This window comes from Camarhynchus parvulus, chromosome 26 (genome assembly GCF_901933205.1).
Source record: "Camarhynchus parvulus chromosome 26, STF_HiC, whole genome shotgun sequence".
NCBI classification, from domain to species: Eukaryota; Metazoa; Chordata; class Aves; order Passeriformes; family Thraupidae; genus Camarhynchus; species Camarhynchus parvulus.
The window spans coordinates 247,349-267,297 of NC_044596.1; the positions used below are offsets into that span (position 1 = coordinate 247,349).

At 44.2% G+C, this 19,949-nt stretch overlaps 1 protein-coding gene across 3 annotated transcripts in view; it reads left to right on the plus strand.

The window, feature by feature from the left end:
* Nucleotides 1-20: 20 nt before the first annotated feature.
* The window catches only part of CEPT1 (choline/ethanolamine phosphotransferase 1), a 31,924-nt gene continuing 11,995 nt past the window's right edge, over nt 21-19,949 (plus strand). Inside the window, exons 1-5 of one of the 3 annotated variants that reach the window (XM_030965713.1) lie at nt 84-123; nt 802-893; nt 1,570-1,970; nt 5,260-5,407; nt 6,471-6,612. In XM_030965713.1, coding sequence (XP_030821573.1) covers nt 869-893; nt 1,570-1,970; nt 5,260-5,407; nt 6,471-6,612 — 716 coding nt within the window. In that variant the 5' untranslated portion in view covers nt 84-123; nt 802-868. The other 2 variants (XM_030965714.1, XM_030965715.1) reach the window with 2 other exon arrangements.

Genomic DNA, 19,949 nt, shown 5'->3' on the forward strand with positions numbered 1-19,949 from the left:
CCACCGCCTCCTTTCCGGCCGTCGCAAAAGGGGCGTAAAAGCAGCGCCGCCCGGTGCGGGGAGCGGAGGTAGCGCTGGGGGTGCCCCGGTGGCAGCAGCGGGGTCTGCGCGGGCCCCGGCCGGGTGGGGAATGAGGGCGTGTGGGGGAGCGGGGAGGGCCCCAATGTGGGGCTAGGCCCAGGCTGGGCTGGACCGGGGCCCGGGGGGAGCCGGGGCTGCGCCGTGGGCGGGGGCGAAGAGCCGGCGAGGCCGGGGGTGCCCTGGGCCCCTCCCCGGCCGGGTGTGTGCCAGGCCCGGGGGGAGTCCCGCGGCAGCCGGGCCGGGCGTTTGTTCTGGAGAACGAGGCGGTCCTGGGTTGTTTTTCCCCCGCTCGTCCCCTCAGGATGAGGGAAAAGCCCAGTTTAATGCACTGGGAGTAATTTTTCTGGTCATCCAGGGCAACGCCCACAGGGACCTCCGCGGTGACTAATTCTGGTCTCCTGGCATTGGAGAGGTGCAGCTCGGCTTCCTCCCGAGCTTATCGAACACAGCGAAGGCCCTGCCACTTTCTCTTCTCCTCCCTCTGACGGGGCTGCCTGAGGTGGCTTTTCACTGCTGGAATTTGCCTTGCTGAGGGAGTGTGGAGTGGAGCTCAGATCACTTGTTCTTAGGCCAGTGATGACCTTTGATTTGCACAGTTTTCTCTACCCGTGCAGTGCAGATGGCTTTGGAGCTCTCTGTCTTCTTCCTTTCTCGGCTTTATTTGCTGGCCTTCAACTGGGTTTTCTTTTTTTTTTTTTTCCCCATGGTTGTCTCCTACAGATAAACAGCAAACTCTTATTTTGAGTCTCCTTTCTGTACTGCTTCTCTACTTCTTGTGGAGAGTTACATGTCCCTGGTCATCTGCTTTCAAGGGAGATGGAACATTGTGAGGGTTCTTGTTTGTACTAGAAAAGTTGCTCCTGACCCTGTATTTTCTTTTCACAGCTGCTTCATGCTGTCTCTGGCCAGCTAAAGCTCTCCAGCTCCTGCATGTTTTGTATCTCTTGAAAGTTGAACAGACAGTGAGCTGGGTTAAATTTAGAGAAGAAAAAAGCTATAGCAAAACTGAAATAAGGAACAGAAATCTGAAAAAAATATGCATAACTGTTTTTAAGTGGTTGTCCAGCATCACTGCAGAGACAAAGCTGCTCCAAACCAATTTAACTTAAGACTTTTCAGTCTTAGTACAGTTTTTGGTGCTGTCAGTTGATAACCTGAATGGTGTCACCTGCTCTCCTGGGAGAGGTATGAGGGGTCTGGCTGTGCCCCAGTCTGTAACACAACTCACTGCTGGGGTTAGGAGTTTCTGCTGCTGCTGGAATTTCAACTGGTGGCTGCAGGGTTTTCCTGCTGCATTTGGAGCACTTGTTTCTTGTCGTTCTGTCAGCAATTTTCCAAATAACTTTCTCTTTCAAAGGACTAGTCCTATGAAATCATCTTGCTTTGCTGATGGCAATTGAAATGCTCTTTAGGGCAGCAACTGGGAACTTTTGATGTCCTAAAATCTCATTTGTGTACTCAGGCGTGTCTTGCCCCTCTGTGTTGCAGGATCTTATGGTTCTCCAGCCCAGCTGCTGCCTGCCCAAGACAATTCCTCGGCCACCCAACCCATGAGTGGGCACCGGAGCCTCAAGAGACGATGTGGGGAGTCGCACCTGGAGGGCCCCGCGGGCTGCGGCCATGGCCCCAGCGCTGCCTGCGTGCTCAGCAAGCTGGTGCAGCTGCCCACGCCGCCGCTGTCCAAGCACCAGCTCAAACGGTTAGAGGAGCACAAGTACCAGAGTGCCGGACGCTCCCTGCTTGAGCCCCTCATGCAGGGCTACTGGGAATGGTTAGTTGGAAGAGTTCCAGCCTGGATTGCCCCCAACCTGATCACCATCATCGGACTGTTAATAAATATATTTACAACTTTGCTATTAGTATGTTACTGCCCAACAGCTACAGAACAGGTGAGTTATGGACTCCTCGCACTCTTTTGTTTTGGTTGCTGTCACTGGTTTTGGATGGGTTGTTGCTTTGGGGAGAGCTGGTTCTTGCTGTTCAGCCCACAGTCCTCGTCCTTGTAACCTGTTCTCTGTAAATGTTTGTGCCCCTCTGTGATGCTGACATGCAGGAGAGAGCATGTGTGGATGCTGGAGTGAGCCAGCAGTTCCTAGGGCCAGCACACCCATATGGAGCAGGATCTGACACTGAAGCAGCCATGAGGGACCTGCTGCACAAAGCTCAGCCCTGCCAGGAGTTGGAGCAGTGGCTCTGCAGCTGCCTGGCCTGTGTGGCAGGAGGAGTTTAGTTGGTACCTGTTTACTTTCTGTGACCAGAGCAGGGCAACTCCCCCTCAGCTCAGGGATCAGAGTTGCCACATGAGCTGGGTGGGTTGGACATGCTGAGGCTGCACCAGAACCAAGGCACTGAGCTTTAGAGTAGTGCCGCTTAAGATATCAAAGCTGGTGTGACCAAACCCAGCTTAGTGAGCCGCAGGGACACCTTCCTGGGCCCCACAGGTTCTGTGTCCTGGCAGCTCAGTTAGGACTTTGGCACAGCGTGGTGGAGTTGTGTTCCTGAGCTGTGGCTGTGCTGTGAGAAGGTCAGATAAAAGTCAGTGGTTTTATTCTTTGTTCTGAATGCTCTAAAAGCTCCTCACCTGCCCTGAGCAGAACTGTCTTAACCTGATTTCAGGGGTACAAAAGTCTTTTTGAGGCATTTCAACTTCTCTCTGTCACCACTTACCTCATAAGGCACTTGAAGACTCATTTTTGTGCACGGGAAGAGTTTTCACTTGAATGTTGAATCTTGAAAGCTGCTTTTATGTGTATGTACTGAGAAAGGGAGTTAGTTGGTATAGAAATGTGTTACCACATGGCTGGGAATGTCTAAAGAGTTCCAGCTTTTAAAACATCTGAACTCCTTCCTAACCAAGTCTCCTAGCTGAGGTTGGGAATCCAGCGGGGCACAGTTTGTTCCCCACCAGTCTCCAAATCTCACGTAGGTTGGCACAGTCAGCATGGCATCCCTGCTCCACGTATGACTTGGGAAAGAGATGTTTGCCTCTCCTAGAAATCTGTTGAAATAGATTGTTTCACAATAATCTGTGGAATTTGGCAGGTGTAAAATAAACAGTGACTATTCAGTTTGAGCAGGGAATACTTGGAGCAGCTCCTTCCTTTTCCAGGCTGTGGCATTGTGGTGGGTGTTGGTTTAACTTGTGTTTACTTCTGAGCAGGGTTACGTGGGGGCTCAGACTCTGAAATCTGGTCTGATAGAGAGACTTCAGCTCTCAGGAACCCAGAGCTGGTTTGGGTCACTAAACCAGAGCAGAATTTAGAATTTGGAGAACAGTTGTATCTTGTTTGGTAACTAAACTTCTGAAGTGCCCAGGAAGCTGCACTCAGTGCATCAGAAATTCAGTGTTAGCTGAAGGCTGCTGTATGAAAGCACTGTTTGGTGTTTTAACAGTTTGAGAAGTACTTTGTGTGAGGTGAATGAGATTTTTTTTCCTCACTTGAACTGAAAAATAACTTAGTGCTGAGGCAGCTTTGGCCTGATCTGATTTGTGACATGGCACATCAGCATGACCAGGGAGGTGCTTTTTAAGTGTCAGGGAGCTCTGTGGGGAAGAAAATGGGGCTCTGAAACTCCAGGAGCAGAATTTCTCCTCCTCCCCCCAAACCACTCTTGATTTCTGATGTAAATTTTCTCCTCCGTGTAGCTCAGCCTTAGTTCTGCTTTTTTTTCAAGAGTGACTCCTCCCTTCCTGTTGCTGAAAGGTGCCGCCAGGGCAGTTGGCTGTCACGCAGGGCCTCGTGCAACCAGAGAATAAAGGAGATGCAAATACTTCCTGCTTAGCTGGGAGGACCCAGCTGGAAAAGTGCTGACTGATGGAATGGTACCTGAGTTTAAAAAAAGAAAAAAAAGGAAAAAATACCTGGATAAGGAGAGAGCTGTGAAATCTTACTTGGATATAAATAGGTCTAAGTGGAAACACCTACACTGCTCATGAAAGGAGCTTTTAAGAAAGGAGAGCCAGCAGATTGATTTTTAAGTTTATAGAGAAACCTTCAGGGTGATGCCATTTAACTTAAATGTGGCAGATAAGATCTGTACATGAGGGATAAAAATGAGAGGGAGTTGTGTGGCATCAGAACCTTGGCTAAATGTGGTGCTCTGCTCTTGGGTGACACATTTCCCCTTTCTCACCTTGTGCTGTTTGTACAGACAGTACTGAAAGCACATCACAGTGGCAGCTTTTGGGGCAGAACAAACTGTTTTGGTAAATGGCAGGAGCAATGCAAATTGTAGAAGGAAATACATTTAAGTTGATGTGCTACAAATTGGTCATGGTTGTGTTGGCCAAAACCAGCTGGACTTCAGGGCTTTGTGAGAGGCAGGTCAGCTTGATTAAGCTGTATTTGTTTTTTCTTGGTGTGGTCTGTAAAATAAAGGTGCTTGTAAATGCTCACTTCTGTAAAGTGTGTCAAATGTGAAGACTGCAAAATAGCCAATAATATCTGATTTATGGATGTGTAAATGAAGTTGGAGTAATGGCAACTCCCTGGCTTTTGTGTTCTTAATAGTTTATGCTTCAGAATGCATCAAAAAGCCTGGATTGTAATCTTTGCTCCAGCAGGGTTTGGCATTGTTGTTGTTTCTGTCAGAGTAGAAATCATTTTCATGGATGTGACCATTAAAGGTTCTTAATGTAGATTTGGCAAAGCTGCTGGTGCCTCGTACTGGAGGGGACACTTGGTGGTGGAGGGGCTGTGCTGCAGAGCTCCAGAAATGTTCTTGGACTCAAAGTCTGGGCACTGGCAGTGACACAGCTCTCAACTGGTGGTGGACTGGTGAAGATGAACACTGTTGAAGTGTTTGTGACAAAGCTGGGGACTAAAAGTTCCCAAGTTTCTGAAATCACAGCGACAACTTGCATATATTTAACAAGAACTTTGTTATGCACCACTTTGCAAATGTAATATTACAATTTTTCCAGCTGTACAGTGCAACTTCCTACTTCAGACCAGGGGCGGTAGCTATTAATCTGTCACTACTTTATTTACATTCCACATGTAACAACCATTCTGTCTGACCTTGCAAGGACCAGATGCTGAAAGGCCTCTGGGTGAGGAGGATGTATGTGCAAAGGGAAAACTGTTTTGTCAGGCTGTGGGACAGCTGCAGGCTTTCTCTTTCTTAAAGGGAATTTTATCTATTTTAAAACTTATTGTGATTGCCTTTCTCTCTTAGGCACCTCCCTGGGCATACATTGCTTGTGCTTGTGGCCTTTTCATCTACCAGTCCCTGGATGCTATAGATGGAAAACAAGCAAGAAGGACAAATAGCAGCACTCCGTTAGGAGAGCTTTTTGATCATGGCTGTGATTCATTGTCCACAGGTATTGTTGTCATTTTTAATTGAAGTAGGAGGATTAAATTGCTCTGTTTCAGGGATCAAATCTGCAATTCAATAAAAAAAGCTTCTTTACTGAAGAAAGGACAACTGATAGTGTTGAGTGTATCAATTTCAACCAAGAAAGTCACCTTTCTTTCCATAGAACAGTGCTCTGGATCAGCTGAATGTCTTCTCTTGTATTACATTGAAAACAAAACTAAGCACGTGACTAATTCAACCTGAGTCAGCAGTTCTGTATGATGCTTTAGCAGAGTTTTGGTTCTGAAGTATTTTCTGTAAGAAATTGTCATAATACTCTGCTATATTATTTCATATTAACTTGATACAGAGTGATACCATGACAGGTCTAAGCCTAAGCAGTGGGACTCTACAAGTCAGAGTTTAGGATTTGAATTGTCTAGGTAATTTCCTGGGTAGGTGGAGTTCATTGAGCCTGTCTGAAGTTTAACCCCATTGCAAAAAAATTGTAAAATCATAGAATATCTTGAGTTGGAAGGATCCCACAAGATTGAGTCCAACTCCTGATCAGATGTTTTGGGTTCCTTAAATTCTAAAGGTCTTAGGCTTTAAATTTTATGAATTCTTTATCAGAGTTGTATATGGAAAGGGTGGAGGGGAAAGCTTAGATATGTTACTCATCCTGAATGTATCTAGACCTTTGATTTTCTTAATGCCATCAGAGAAATTCAGAAGACAGGGAAAAATGTCGGGCAAACACAGGAGAAAACCCCAAAACTTGTTGCAGGCTGCAGCTGCAAAAATTACTCAAGTCTCTTAATGACATTAGGCATCATGGGGAAGAAAAATGTAGGAGGCTTAGAAACCCTTAATATTGATGACTTCTGATAACTGATATGGATTGAAATCTGTGTTGTGCAGCCTGTATCTTTTTAAGTGGAAGCATTAATCTCTTATGCCTGTGAGATAACCGTGCCAGGATAACCTTCCCTCTGTCCCTCCTCTGGGCCCTGTTGTTAGCTTTGCTTCTGGTGAGGATGCTTACACACATCCACCCTTTTCACTCTGTGACTGATTTTCTCCTGCAGTCTTTGTGGTTTTGGGAACTTGTATTGCTGTGCAGCTGGGCACCAACCCTGACTGGATGTTCTTTTGTTGTTTTGCTGGGACGTTCATGTTTTACTGCGCGCACTGGCAGACGTACGTCTCGGGGACGCTACGCTTTGGCATGTAAGTACCTGGCTGAGAGAAAGGGAAAGGCACCCTGTTCTCCTGAATTGCACCTTGTGTGGCCATAGTGCAGCTTCTCAGAGCAGTAGCAAATTGTTTTTATCCATAGTGACACCCTTAGATCTTCTGGCAGGTGTTGGATCTGTAATTAATAGTAAATGTCCCTTAGCTTGTGTTAGGAGTGGTAGAAATATAATTTTGGCCTGTTAGTTAATTAGAGCTTTTGTTGAGATGTAAAGCTAAATAAGTAATGGAAAGTACCTGCTCTTTTATCCTAAGACTGGAATGCTTTGGTCAGATGGTGGCAGTCTGGCTTTAGCATTCATTAAACTCTGTCTTGATACTGCTTGATTGTGATGTGCAGTTATCCGTTAATATTAACCATAAGCCTTAAAATATACTGTATTAATTGCCCTTGTGCCTCCAATTTAGAGTTCAGAATCCCTTTTAGTTAGTGCAGATCATGGTTCTGTCAATAAATGGAACCAAAATTGCAATGCCAAGAAGGTCAGGAGCAGAAATCCTGTTTTCTACTGGATGAGGCTGGGTGGGAGGTGCAACACAAGGGCTTGGTGAGCTGTGGGATTCTTTAACCTTAATGAGGAAATAAATGTATTCTATGTTGAGAATTTATTCAGTGTTTGCATTCACAGAGTAAACACATTTCAAATAAATGTACTGGAGAATTTTTTGTTTTGCATCTGGAAACGGAAGTTTGCCCTTCGTTTGTGGGATTCTGAAACAATTCTAGAACAACTACATAGAGATGTCTACTAGACTGTTATTTATGGCCTATAATTGCTAGTCTATATGCTAAAACAGTACAAATGCGAGTCTCTTGTATATGACAGCTTTTATTGGCAGGATACTGTTTCAATAATGCAGATGCTCTTGAGAAACTTGTGTTTCTGCTCAAAATTAAGATGTTGGATCAGTTTTAAATGTCTGTTAGAGAAAGAAAAGAAGAATATCTAGGCTTCTGTTCCAACTCTGGCTACGCTAAAGCACATTGACTGAAACTATCCCACTTAAATCTTTAAAATAAGACATGTGGCTCAAATAGTTTCCTGTTTCAGGAGTCTCACTTTCATGCTGTACCAGAAGTCTGAATGCTTTTAGTTCCCTTCAAACTTTACAGGGCCCTGATAATCAAAGATTTCTGGATATTGATCAAAGAACACAAAAGCCTGACCTTGACATCTGCTCCACTTTACAGATAGAAGTATCAGCCTCCCCAAACTGCTGCTGTGCTGCAGAGAAGTGTTTGGGTCAGTGCTGGTGTTGACTGGGACAATCCTTTGTGAGGAGTCTGTATTTTGGAGGCATTTTTCAGCAAATTTGGTTTTTCTGCCTGGCCTTTTAATAATATAAGAATGTGGTGACCATTAATATGTAGCTAATTCATATAAGGCAATAAGCACCTAAATGTGTGTATCATTAATTTAGATAACACAGCACTGTGTAGTAAACATATTTGTTCCTTCTTTTGCCCTCTGTCACAAGGTTAATAGACTGTCATAAGCTGATGTTCATTTTAATGCCTAAACCATGAGACTGTTTATCCAGTTAACAGATTCTCACTGTTTGACACTTTTTTTAATGAAGCTTTCATTTCACTAATCTAAAACTGAAAAAAAAGGTATTTTATCGACCCTTTCAGATTCACTGCAGTGCACACACTTAGGTATCCTTAATCCTGAATGAGTGGGCTCAGAGACAGCTGTTGAATGGAGCCAAAAAGATCCTTGTGCTCAGGAGCTTTTTCCTGTCTGTATCCCATGTTGTGACTCTCAGAGAGAGGGTCTGGTAGTGATGTTTTAGGGAATGTGACAGTGTTTTTGACTTGCCTGAATTCCAAAGCAGCAGGAAAGAGCAGACACTTGGTTATCACTTACTCTACTTGTGATATGTCCAAGAAATTGTATTTCAGTGCAGAGAAAGCTCAATAATGAAATGGCTTGGAGAAGAGCAGATGGTACTAAAGGGAGAGATTGTATTTCCCTCCTTCCACAAAGGCCTAAACTGTTGAGTTATAGAATCAGCCTGTCTTGCTGGAAAAGTCCATCTTAACAAAACCAGGGAAATTAGCGTGTCAAACAAAAATTGTGTGCTTGTGGAACAGTGTGTGGTTGGTGTATAGGGAAGAGACTGCAGCTCCAGGAGCAGCTGAGGGAGCTGGGAAAGGGGCTCAGCCTGGAGAAAAGGAGGCTCAGGGGGAATCTTCTGGCTCTGCACAACTCTGACACGGAGGGGGCAGCCTGGACAGGGTCAGGCTCTGCTCCCAGAAAACAAAGGACAGGATGAGAGAAAACAGCCTCAAGCTGCACCAGGAAAGGGTCAGGTTGGACATCAGGAGGAATTTCTTCCTAGGGAGGGGTGGTCAGGCATTGGAGGGGGCTGCCCAGGGAGGTCTGGAGTCCCCATCCCTGACCAAGAACAACTGGATGTGATGCTCAGTGCTGGTGACAAGGTGCGGATCAGTCAGGCTGGGCTTGTTGATCCTGGAGGGCTTTTCCAACCTTAACAATTCCATGATTCTCTTTGGTGTCACTGCACCAACCTTGGCAAGTCCCTGAAGCTGAGCAGAGCCTGTCAGATTGCAGGGCAGGATCAGTTCCCCTGAGGGAGGAGGAAATAGGATCCATTCTGTGAGGTTCCTACAGATTCTGCAGGTGGAGGAGGAAAACTTCGTTCACTTGGGCCCAATTACTGAATCCATCAGCTGTGCAGTTTCTTTGTCTTCTGCCTGACAGCTGTGGGGGATGTCCCTGTGCTACTCCAGGGTTTAGAATAATCAGTTGAGTCAGTAAAGTTCTATGATCTGTCTCGATCTTCAATTGATCACATAATTCCATTAATTATGATCCTGGCAACCACCACTCTTCAAAAAGCAATTGGTGTTGATTGAACAGCTCAAATAGCTAGAGGTCAGTATTGCTTAAAAATTCCCCAGCAGGAAGCCGGAAGTGTCTCAAGGCAAGTAGGGCAAGCTCCAGGAAAGTCTCTGTAACAATATCAGCAGTGCAAAGGCAGCAGGGAACAGCAGGGATAGAGTTAAATGCAGAAGTTTTAATTAAAACACCTGATCTGGGAATGATCTTACAGAAAAACAGGAATACTCAGCACATTTGAAAAAGAAAAAGGTGATTTTGAATGGCAGAGAGACTTAGTATTGAAGCAGCCCAAATAATGACTTTGTTCTCCTGACCTGCTTTCCAGCACAGGAACTGGTTTGTCTGGGTTGTGGATTTGCTGTGCTGCAGCATAGGATGAGCTGAGTCATGTATTGGGGCAGCTGTGCCATCACTGGGACTCCTCTGCTTTGGAAACAGAGAATTTTTTCCTGCATATCCCAAAAATCAAACTGACAAGCTGCAATGGACTTCCATGTGTCCTTGTAGAAGCAGATGTGAGGTGCTTCAGGAACACACTGCAGAAAACATCATTAGGGAGTACAAATCCTGAAAGGATTTTTCTGCTGTTATCTGGAGCCCAGGTGTGATCACCTGGTTCATCCCCAATCCAGAGTTATCTCACTTGGATTCAGTAGTGGTCCTGGTCCCTGCAGGAAGTGCAGGAGGAGAAGCAAGTGTGTGCAGGCTCAAGATGTTCCAGCTGCTCAAGGTCAGAGCACAGCCTGACTGCAGGGGCTGTCCCACATGCAGAGGCTATCTATCCCTGTCAGAGCTGGATTCTGCAGCACAGCTCAGAATCACAGAACCATGGAATTGGTTTGAATGGGAAGGGACATTAAATTCATCCAGTTCCGTCCCCTGCCATGGGCAGGGACACCTTCCACTATCCTAGGTTGCTCTAAGCCTTGTCCATCCTGGCCTCAGACACTTCCAGGGATGGAGCAGCTGCAGCTTCTCTGGGCATTCTGTGCCAGGGCCTCACCACCCTCACAGGGAAGAATTTCTTCTCAATATCCCATCTAACCCTGCCCTTTGGCAGTGGGAAGCCATTCCCCCTTGTCCAGCCTGGATGTACTCTTGAGAGACATGAGACACAAACTGCTTAGGTAAAGTCCTGGTGCATTTGTTCATGATGGAAGTGCTGGAGGTGCTGAATCATATTGGAAAAACCCAGTGGGCACTGAGCACTCAAGTGTCCATCCAGAGACATGAGGGCTGTACCATGGTCTCCAGCATTTCTCCTACAAGTTACTGCATTTTCTGGTTTATTACAACCTTTTTTAATGAAAATACCATAAGTTTTGATGGTAGGAATTATAGCTGTGTATATATGTGGGTAAATATAGACACAATGAGATGGAAATTAGTTTCCAAGGAGGCTTCGCAAAGGAATATCATAAATATGAGAGGAAGAAGCAGTTTTTACCACCTTTCATATAACTGAAAAGTTAAACATGGTTACACTGCTGTTTGAATAATAATCCCCAGAGAAAGCAGAGTAATTCAGGCTGCGGAACAAAACAGCCTTTCTTGATGAGAGTTGGAGAATTTGGGGAGACATTCCTGTTCAGTGACTCTGGAGCAGCCGTCTAGGCCCAAGAGCCTATGGGATAATGGGTTGGTTCACCTGAGTCCTATCACCACTGCTGCCACTAAGGTCCAAAGGAGGGGTGAGGAAATGGGGGATTTCAGAAAGCTAAGCCAACCTTCCTCTTCAGCCTCAGCAGAGGAGGAGTTGATGTTCTATCTTGCATAGACAACACACACCAAATACTGACATACAGGGATGGAAGCCTTCCAAGTCAGACTGTAGCACATTGAGTTCTTGCTCCTGGGAACAGCTTCAGCATCTCCACTCTGAGATAAGGCAGTCATTCCTATGATTGTAGAGCTTAAAACTTTCCAACACTTCTTGGAGAACTTTTACAGCCAGGTTGTTTACAGAGGAGAGTCTGAGGCTAAGTAGAGCCTCTGTTGATGTCAGGGGATGTTGGGTTCTCTGTACTTGCAAGCAGGATGTGTTGAAGTGTCTTTGTGGTGGGTGTGAAGTTTGGTCTTGGTAACCTGCACCTCCTGCTCCCTCAGTCACACTGGCAGCGTCACAGAAACTTGTGCAGCTGGTGAGGGCTCACAGAAAAGGTGGGGGTGGTTTCCACATCCTCCTCCTCTTCCTCCCACAAGTCCTTCAACAGCATTTTCAGTCACAATCCCATTGGTCATGTGTGGAGATGCTGCTCCTGATTGTTCTGATAAATCCTTGGAGTTCTCACTGCTCTGTGAAATAATGAATTGCAACATAACAACCATATGGCTATTGCCTACCCGTGCAACTTCTATGTACCTCTGTGAGCAGCAGATGGAAAAACTTACATACTGGATGTGCATAATAACAAGGAAGGGGGCTTATTTTAAATTATTTTTCCCTTAATTTTTAATATTATTTTCCCCTTAACATGAATTTCCTGGTGCTGGAAATAATTCTAATTCATGTTCTCATTTTTTCTATACAGTTTGCTTTATTCACACTGTTGTATTTCATGGCATCAAGTGAAACTGCTGGATTGGAATGAGTTAGGATAAAACTCTAATGACTTTATAACCAAGTGTTTGCACTTCTGGCATGTGACTCTCAGCCTTTCTTTCTCTTGTGTTCTGATGTTGAACATTCTTTTCTTGCTGCTGTGGTTCCCCTGAGAAAACAGTCCTTTGTCTCCTGCTCAGATTCCCAGTTCATTGCTCAGCCTTAGTAATCCCACTTGCACGCTCAGTTGATAGGACAAGACAGATGGAAGAATCATCATATTTTTCCAGACCAGAGCATTAACTGGTAGATGGATCTCTGTAAGTTTTCCAGCCCCATAACCTCTGTTTTCTGTTGAGGCAGGAGTGTTTTTCTTCTCTGCTGTGATCTGGGACTTTTTCATGGAGTTTTGTGTGTTGGGAGAGGAAGAGGAGGATGATGCATAAACCTCCACTGTAGTTTTACACAGCCTTAAAAAGCTGTATTAGATCAGCTGTGTTGCTAGAGATTGACTTGATTTCAGGGCCATCTCCAGTATAAGTGTCTGTTTCCTGTTGTCATTGGCTCATTTTCTCAGGGCATTTCTCCATTTGAATTCAGTTTGGGTTCCCTGTTAGCACAAGGAAGGGACTGACTGCAGCTGTCTCTGAGCCCTGAGCCTGTGGTGGCTCTTGAATTGTCTAATGATTTGTTTAGTCAAACAGAGCATTTTAAGAATTGCCCATGGAATATACTCAATAAATTAGCACTGACAAGGGAATATTCTGGATGCAGCACTAATCCCCTGTGTGTTAATTGGCTCCAGACTCAGGAGCCTGACAGGGTTCCCAGCAGAGCAGGCCCAGGGATTGTCAGTGCCAGTATCATCGTGGAGTGAAGCACATGCCAAGGTCAATGCCCCTTCTTAAACTTGCCAGATGATGTTTGAAAAATGGATCCGTGTCTGAATTACAAATATCACCTAAAATAACATAGGAAAAAAGGAATAGAAACTGCAGCTGTTGTGAAGCACCGAAGTAGCTGTGGGGTTTGGGCATGGGGCTTTCCCTTCCTGTATTCCCTAAAATACCAACTATTACCTCTCCTAGCTATTTATGTGTTATGTGCTGTGATAATTAAACTGAAAATGCTTATCAGGCTGGACTTCAGTGGCCCCTCTCCTCAGGCCTGCTGTCTGCATATCATCACTGCACCTGAGCCCTGCAATGGGGCCACAATGACCTTTCTGTGCTGCCCATTTGAAATCCCTTGGCATGGTAGGTGTCTGTTCCAGCACACTCTGATAAGCACAGCCATAAACAGGAGCTGTGTTCTGGCTGACCCTGCTGCTGCTGAGTTATTTTCTTTTTAAACTAGATGGTTTGATTTTTTTAATTTGATCCCATTTAAAAATGTTTTTGTTATGGTAAAATGTAGATTTATGGCACTGTATTAGGAGAAAGGGTGGTTTCTGTGGTTCTGTTGGCTCCAGTATATTTTTTCATCCCTTTCTGTCAGGAGTGAGAAATAAATAGATAAAGAATGGAGTGTGATTACCCCTGAACAGGGGTCCAGAGCTCACTTCTTGGAGCATTATTTGTCAAGAAGCTACATGAGGAGGGAGGTGAAACTTCTTCCGTTCCCTCAGAGGTGTCAAACTGAAATACAATCTGCATTTCTGCTCCACTGAAACATGCAGGAACCTCTTCAGCTAAAGAATTCATATATTCAGTGTTGTTTGCAGACATGAGCATGGGGTCAGGAGATGAGAGTTGTGGATTGTGCTTGGTTATGGCTTTTATTCACCATGACTCAGAGCAAGGAATTTCATTTACTCCCTCATGCACACACAGAATGATTGTTTTTTCTCATGTGTTGGAGTGATATGGTAAAACTGTAAACTGCAGAAGTTCTGAATGAAGATTTAAATGTGTAAAATACTATGTGGATTAGAATGGTTTTGTTAATTCATTAATACTCCTGGGTTTTGTGATTGTTAATCCCTACCCTGAATTGCCCTTTGAATCATCCCGATCCTGGATTCTGTCCTTTAGCCTGACTGAAGATGTTTAATGGTTCCTTCCCCTTCAGAGGAGTGCTCTGAACTGTTTCTCTCCCTCACATGTAGATTTGATGTGACAGAGTCCATGCTCTGCACAGTGGCCATCCAGCTCCTCACGGGCACGCTGGGGCCCTCGTTCTGGAATTACACGGTAAAGCCCTCGCTGGGCAGCGCCTGCACTGGGCAGGGCAGCACCTTTGTCATGCACTGCTCTGTGCAATGCAGCTTCTACAGTGTGTTCATGTTTCACACAAGGAGGAAAAATATTTGAATGAGTAGGAAAAATTTGATTTAACTGGAAACAAATTTTTTTGAAAGCATCTCATTGTTTTTAAAACCAAAGCAAAACCTGCCTGTTCAACAAAAGTTTAAATCTAGCTTTTCTTTTTATCATGGTTTTGGCTTCACCTAAAAGCCAAGCAGGGCTGTGGAAGCAGCTCTAAGTGTGGGTGTAGAATGTTGTTGGAACTACTTTTTAAAAAAGCTTATTTTGTTGCTGCCATTTCAATACCTTTCCACCAAAAAAAAGGAGAATTTCTTGGCTCTTTCAGGGAACTGTGTCTTGTGTAATAACTTAAAAAGTCTGGTTAAAAATGTCTGGTTTAAGCTGTGCAGCTTGATCCCTGTGCTTGTAGCTTCGTGAAGAAGTAACTTCCTTTCCAGCTTGTCTTTATTTTTAAAATGCTTTTCCGTATGTCTGTGCTAAGTAGGTCCTTCTCCCCTCTAGTTTGCTAGCCTTAAAAAAGACTTTCTCTTCCTTATTTCACCTCTTTTTCTCTTTTTTTTTTGCTAATACATTGTATGTGGTGAGGTCCCCTCTCAATAAAATGTTATTAAAAGTGAATTCCTTGAAATATATCATAGATTATGATTATTGTTGATACATTTTTATTCTAGACTTTTCCTTGAAATATTTGAGGATATAAGAATAGGTTTTTGATCTCTTTCTTAGAACTGCATCAGATGTTAAACAAAAGTGAGGTTATTTTTTTGATGGTTGGTTTGCACAGCCTTTGTTAAACCTGTGTGGATGCTAATTATTTTCTAATAGTTCTTTTGTTGTTTCATGTAGTAGCTCAGCAAAATCTCTGCTTCCAGGAGGTTATTTAGGAAGATGAATTACTGGCTCTGCTTTAAATGCAGCACCATCAGCAATCTGGTAAATCCTGATGTGTCTCCAGCTGACCTTGAGAGCTGGGTGGCTCTAAAGGGAGTCAGGTGACAGCAGCGACTTAATTTTTAAAATACTTTGTTCATTATCTATGAAAGGCTGGAAATAGTGTCAGGAAATGGTAATTTAGCAAGCAGTAATGCAAAGGAAGGGAGAACTTAAATCAAGATTTTAGCCTGTAATATCAACTGACCAAGGAGTCACTTAGGGCAGAAAAAATCATAAAATCACATAGTTCTGAAACACTCAGAGAATCTGAGTGTCTGAAATCATTCCCTGGTGTGATGGTTGTGGGGTGGAAATAACTCAGATTGGGTGATGAAAGGAAATTGTTTGAACTGGAGTAGGACAATTTACCATGGGGTGGAAGAGAGAGGAAGGGCAGGTGCAGAGGACTTGGAGGTGCTGAAGATGTCCATCTGCAGCCCCCCTGCAAAGGAGGCCTTTGTCATTCCAGGAGATGCTGGTGATACTGGTTTTACAGCCAGCTGGGGAGTAGGCTGTGAGGGGATGGGCCAGGCAGGGCTTTTTCACTGAATCCCAGACTGGTTTGGTTTAGAGGGTCCTTAAAGCTCATCCCTTCCCACCCCTGCCATGGGCAGGGACACCTTCCACTAGCCCAGGTGGCTCCAAGCCCTGTCCAGCCTGGCCTTGGACACTTCCAGGCATGGGGCAGCCACAGCTGCTCTGGGCAACCTGGGCCAGAGCCTCACCACCTGCCCAAGGAGGAACTTCTTCCCAATGTCTCATCTGTCCCTGCCCTCTGGAACTGGGAAAGCACTTCCCCCTTTTCCTGTCCCTCAGGCTCCTGTCACTGGCTCCTGAGACAGAACCCCAGGTGTTGCCTGTGACAGGTCTCCTCATGCACTTATTTTAACCCAGTTTTAGGCCCTGAGTTGCAGGATAGACTTTTAAATTTATTTAAATTATTTTATGAGTAATTTCAGATGCCTTCTGGCATCTTTAGTTTTAGTCGTAACTCATAACTAAAGATGCTGCTGCTTCCAAGTGGTTTACTCAGACACACCAAGCTTCACTGACTTATTTACACACTCAGATGTCAGGCAAAACAGATTTTTAAGTCAGTATTGTGCATCTCAGATGGGTAAGCTACAGAAAATGTGTATTCATACTCTGGCTGTTTCATGTGACAAACATTTGTACTGAGAAAATATAAGAATATAACTTTGTCTTGAAAATTATACAGGAGCTGGGACAGGATGAAGTGAGTAGCTTCAAATTCTTGCAGCACAGCTAAACCTTGTACTAGGCTGGGCAGGAAAGTTTTCACCAAGGAGGGGAAAATATCATAAATTGTTAATGAAGCTTACTTATCCCTGTAACCAATGGGAAATTAATTAGAATAACCTGAAGGCTTAAAAAGCTGGAAAATAAAAATATTTTGGGAATCAAAATAGGTTTAGTCCATTATTCCCCGCATTCACAATTGAAGTGCCAGAGTTTCAGCCCTGCCTCCCCTCTCCCTGCAGCTCTGCAGTGTCACCCAGCAGTTGTTGTACTGATGGAATGTGACTTTGGAACATTTTGCCTTGGTGATTTTTCAAAGACCAGAACTGGGCTGTTTTAATACAGTTTAGCACAACAACATAGAGGAAATTAGAGGAAACAATATAGAGGAATTGCAAATAAAGGTCTTGAGGATGATTCAATCTGGAGACTGCTCATCATTTTGTAGAAAACAAAATGTTAAAATAATAATGTTCCTAACAATATTTGGTCACAGAAGTGATTAGAGGGATGGAAACCTCCTAAGAGGAAAGGATGGGGGAGCTGGGGATGTTCAACCTGTAAAAGGGAAGAATCCAGGGAGACCTTTGAGCCTCTTCTTGTGCCTGAAGAGCTGGAAAGGGACTTTGGACAGGGGATGGAGTGCCAGGACAAGGCAGAATGGCTTCAAACTGCCAGAGAGCAAGGATAAATGGGATAGTGGGAAGGAATTCCTCCCTGTGAGGCCCTGGCCCAGGCTGCCATGCATTTAAAAACTCACAACTTCTATGTTTCTCTGACTTATTTGAATTAAATCATTGGGTGTTCTAGTTTTCAGGCTGTTGTTACCCCAGTGCAGTGCTAACATTGTCTGACCCTGTCCCTGCCTTCTACAGTGCTGCTGGCTATTATTCTTCCCTAACATCACTTTACTGCAGAATCAGTACTTCTCAGCATTATTGTGAGTGTTCTCCCCAGCCTTGCCACTGGATGTTCTGTCTGGGCATTTTAGTTTGTCAAATATTGAGTCTGGGCTCTTTGCTCTGTTTTCAGCATTGGCTCTTTGTTCTTGTTCTTTGCCTGGATGTTCCTGCTGATCTTAAACCTCAATACAGGGTCTTCTGTTTATTTTATAGAAGATGAAAAAGCCCCTGGTTTATTTGAAGAAGAGATTTTTGGAACGTGATTCTTTGTGTCCTCTGAACTTGTACAATAACTTTCCGTCCATCTGTTGTAGTGTGGGAATGTCTTGGGAAAAGGATTTGTTTCATTTTCTTCATTTTGTGGGCCTTAATGACCTTCCACACAATGTGCACAGTGTCAGGGCAGTGCTGACATGACTCAGTTGTCAGGAAACATCAGGCAGCAAAGCTGTCAGGTTGGGGGGAAGTGTGGCTCCAGTGATGCCTGAAAATAACCCACATAATAAAAATATCCCAGTTCAGAGGCTTTAAGAACCTCTTGCAGAATTCATGCTGCTTGCTCTTCCCATTTGTTTTTTCTTAGGATTTCCACTGTAATATTTAAATGAGTAAATAAATACAAACACAAGTTGAAAATAGAATCTTTGAACTGGCTGATTTTCTTCTTGCTTTGAAATGGTTTTGCTTTCTTACAGCTCTGTGTGTGGTACCTGCTTCTATGTAATTAAATATGATTATAGTAATTAAATGAGGCAGTCTGCAGGAACAAAGGCCTTTCCCTATTTTCTGCCTTTTTTCCCTTATTTTTTTACTATAATTTGACACATGATCCATTGTTCCAAAATTATGTTTTCTCTAATGTTTACCATGGGAGAGTCACTTGAATATGCAATGGAACTTGATGCAGAATAAAATACAGTGCTGATGATATCATACCTAAGCAGGAACATTATCACCCTGCTTTGTGAATAAATTCCCCATCCACTAAAGCAAGTTGGATGTGTTTTCCCTCAAAAAGAAGGGCATTGGTCAGTCTCCCTCTGTAGAAACCTCCCTTGTGGGGCCCCCTGATGGGGAGACCCCTAAAAAGTTCTGTGCTAGCAGTGAGACACAGATGGAACTCTTGGTTTTTTGGTCTTCAGGTTGTTGTTTATTTTTCTCTTATCAGAAGTTCTGCATGCTGTCTACATCTCAGACTTAGCATACAAAGAGAAGGCACCAAAAGGCACAAGACACACAGATTCAAGGCCTTTTAACGCTATTTTGTCCAATTAACTCTTAGAATGTACTTTATTTCTACCTTTCTACCAATAAGTAATTATTTTTCTGTCTACACAACATCTGCGTTGTGGGTTTTTTTTAACCAATCACTCTGTGCTCCCAACACTGTAGAAAATGGAGTAGATGAAGAACAAGAAGGAGATCAGACAGTGCCCAAAATCTTCTATCTTGTCTCCTATCTACCTCCGTACTAAAAGCCTAAAACTCTTTAAGTTTTTCTCCCTGTGATAAACTCTACTACTGTCTGTTTCACACACTCATAGATTCCAATTAATCCCAAAGTCTTGGAAGCTTTCTCCAAGGTTAAAAGGACAAAGGTTAAAAGCAGTGTTTTCCTGAGGATCAGGACATCTCAGGACAGGCAGAGAAATATTCCCTGATATTCCCTGTGCCCTGGGTTCCAACGTCCCTGCAAGTGGAGCAAGTGCTTTCCTGCAGCCCTGCTTTTGCCTTCCCATTTATTGGGTAACTTCCCAGCTCTACCAGAGTTTAAAAGCACCATGGTCACCTAGGCAATTTATGGGTTTCTCTGATTGCTGGCTCATTTTACCTGGATACACTGCATAAATTGAAGTTAACAATTTAGGTGTAAGAATGTCCCCTGGATCACCTGATGTGTTAATGTTTTCCAGGCAGTGCAGATATTGCTTTGCTCACGTCTGTCTTGACAAAACCATTGTTGCTTTGGTTTATAATGGTATTTTTTCACTTCTTTTTGATTTTAGGGGGTTGTTTAGGACTTTTATGAAGGCTGGTAGAAATTCACTTGTCTGTCTTTTCCATTTATTCCTCCCCTCTGGAGCTGCCAAGTCCCACTGGCTCCGTGCTGGGTTGGGTGGCTGAACAGACCTTCCCTGCTGCCTCCTCAGGACTCCCAGCATTCCCAAGGTCACAAAAAAACACCAGGAAAGCTGATGGGCTGGGAATTGGGACAGGAATTTCTTCTTTTTTGGTTGGACTGTTTTAGCCAAGCCAATGTCCTGACCCTACTGATGGCAGGAGATGGTGCTGGCACCGCGGAGAAAATGGGGCTGAGCAGGTGTTTTGGGGGGAAGAAAGTGGTCAGATTTTAAGGAACTTGGGATGACTGCTGCATGTAGCAGCATCATAGATGTATCTGGTTCATGCTGTGGTTGCACAGTTATCTTGAATTCAAGTTAAACCCAGAGAGTAACAATGTGCCCCTTTCACACTTTGTGCTTCCAGATGTTGTTGCCTTCTGTGTTCCAGCTTTGAGGAGCTGCCTGTGAATGTCTGG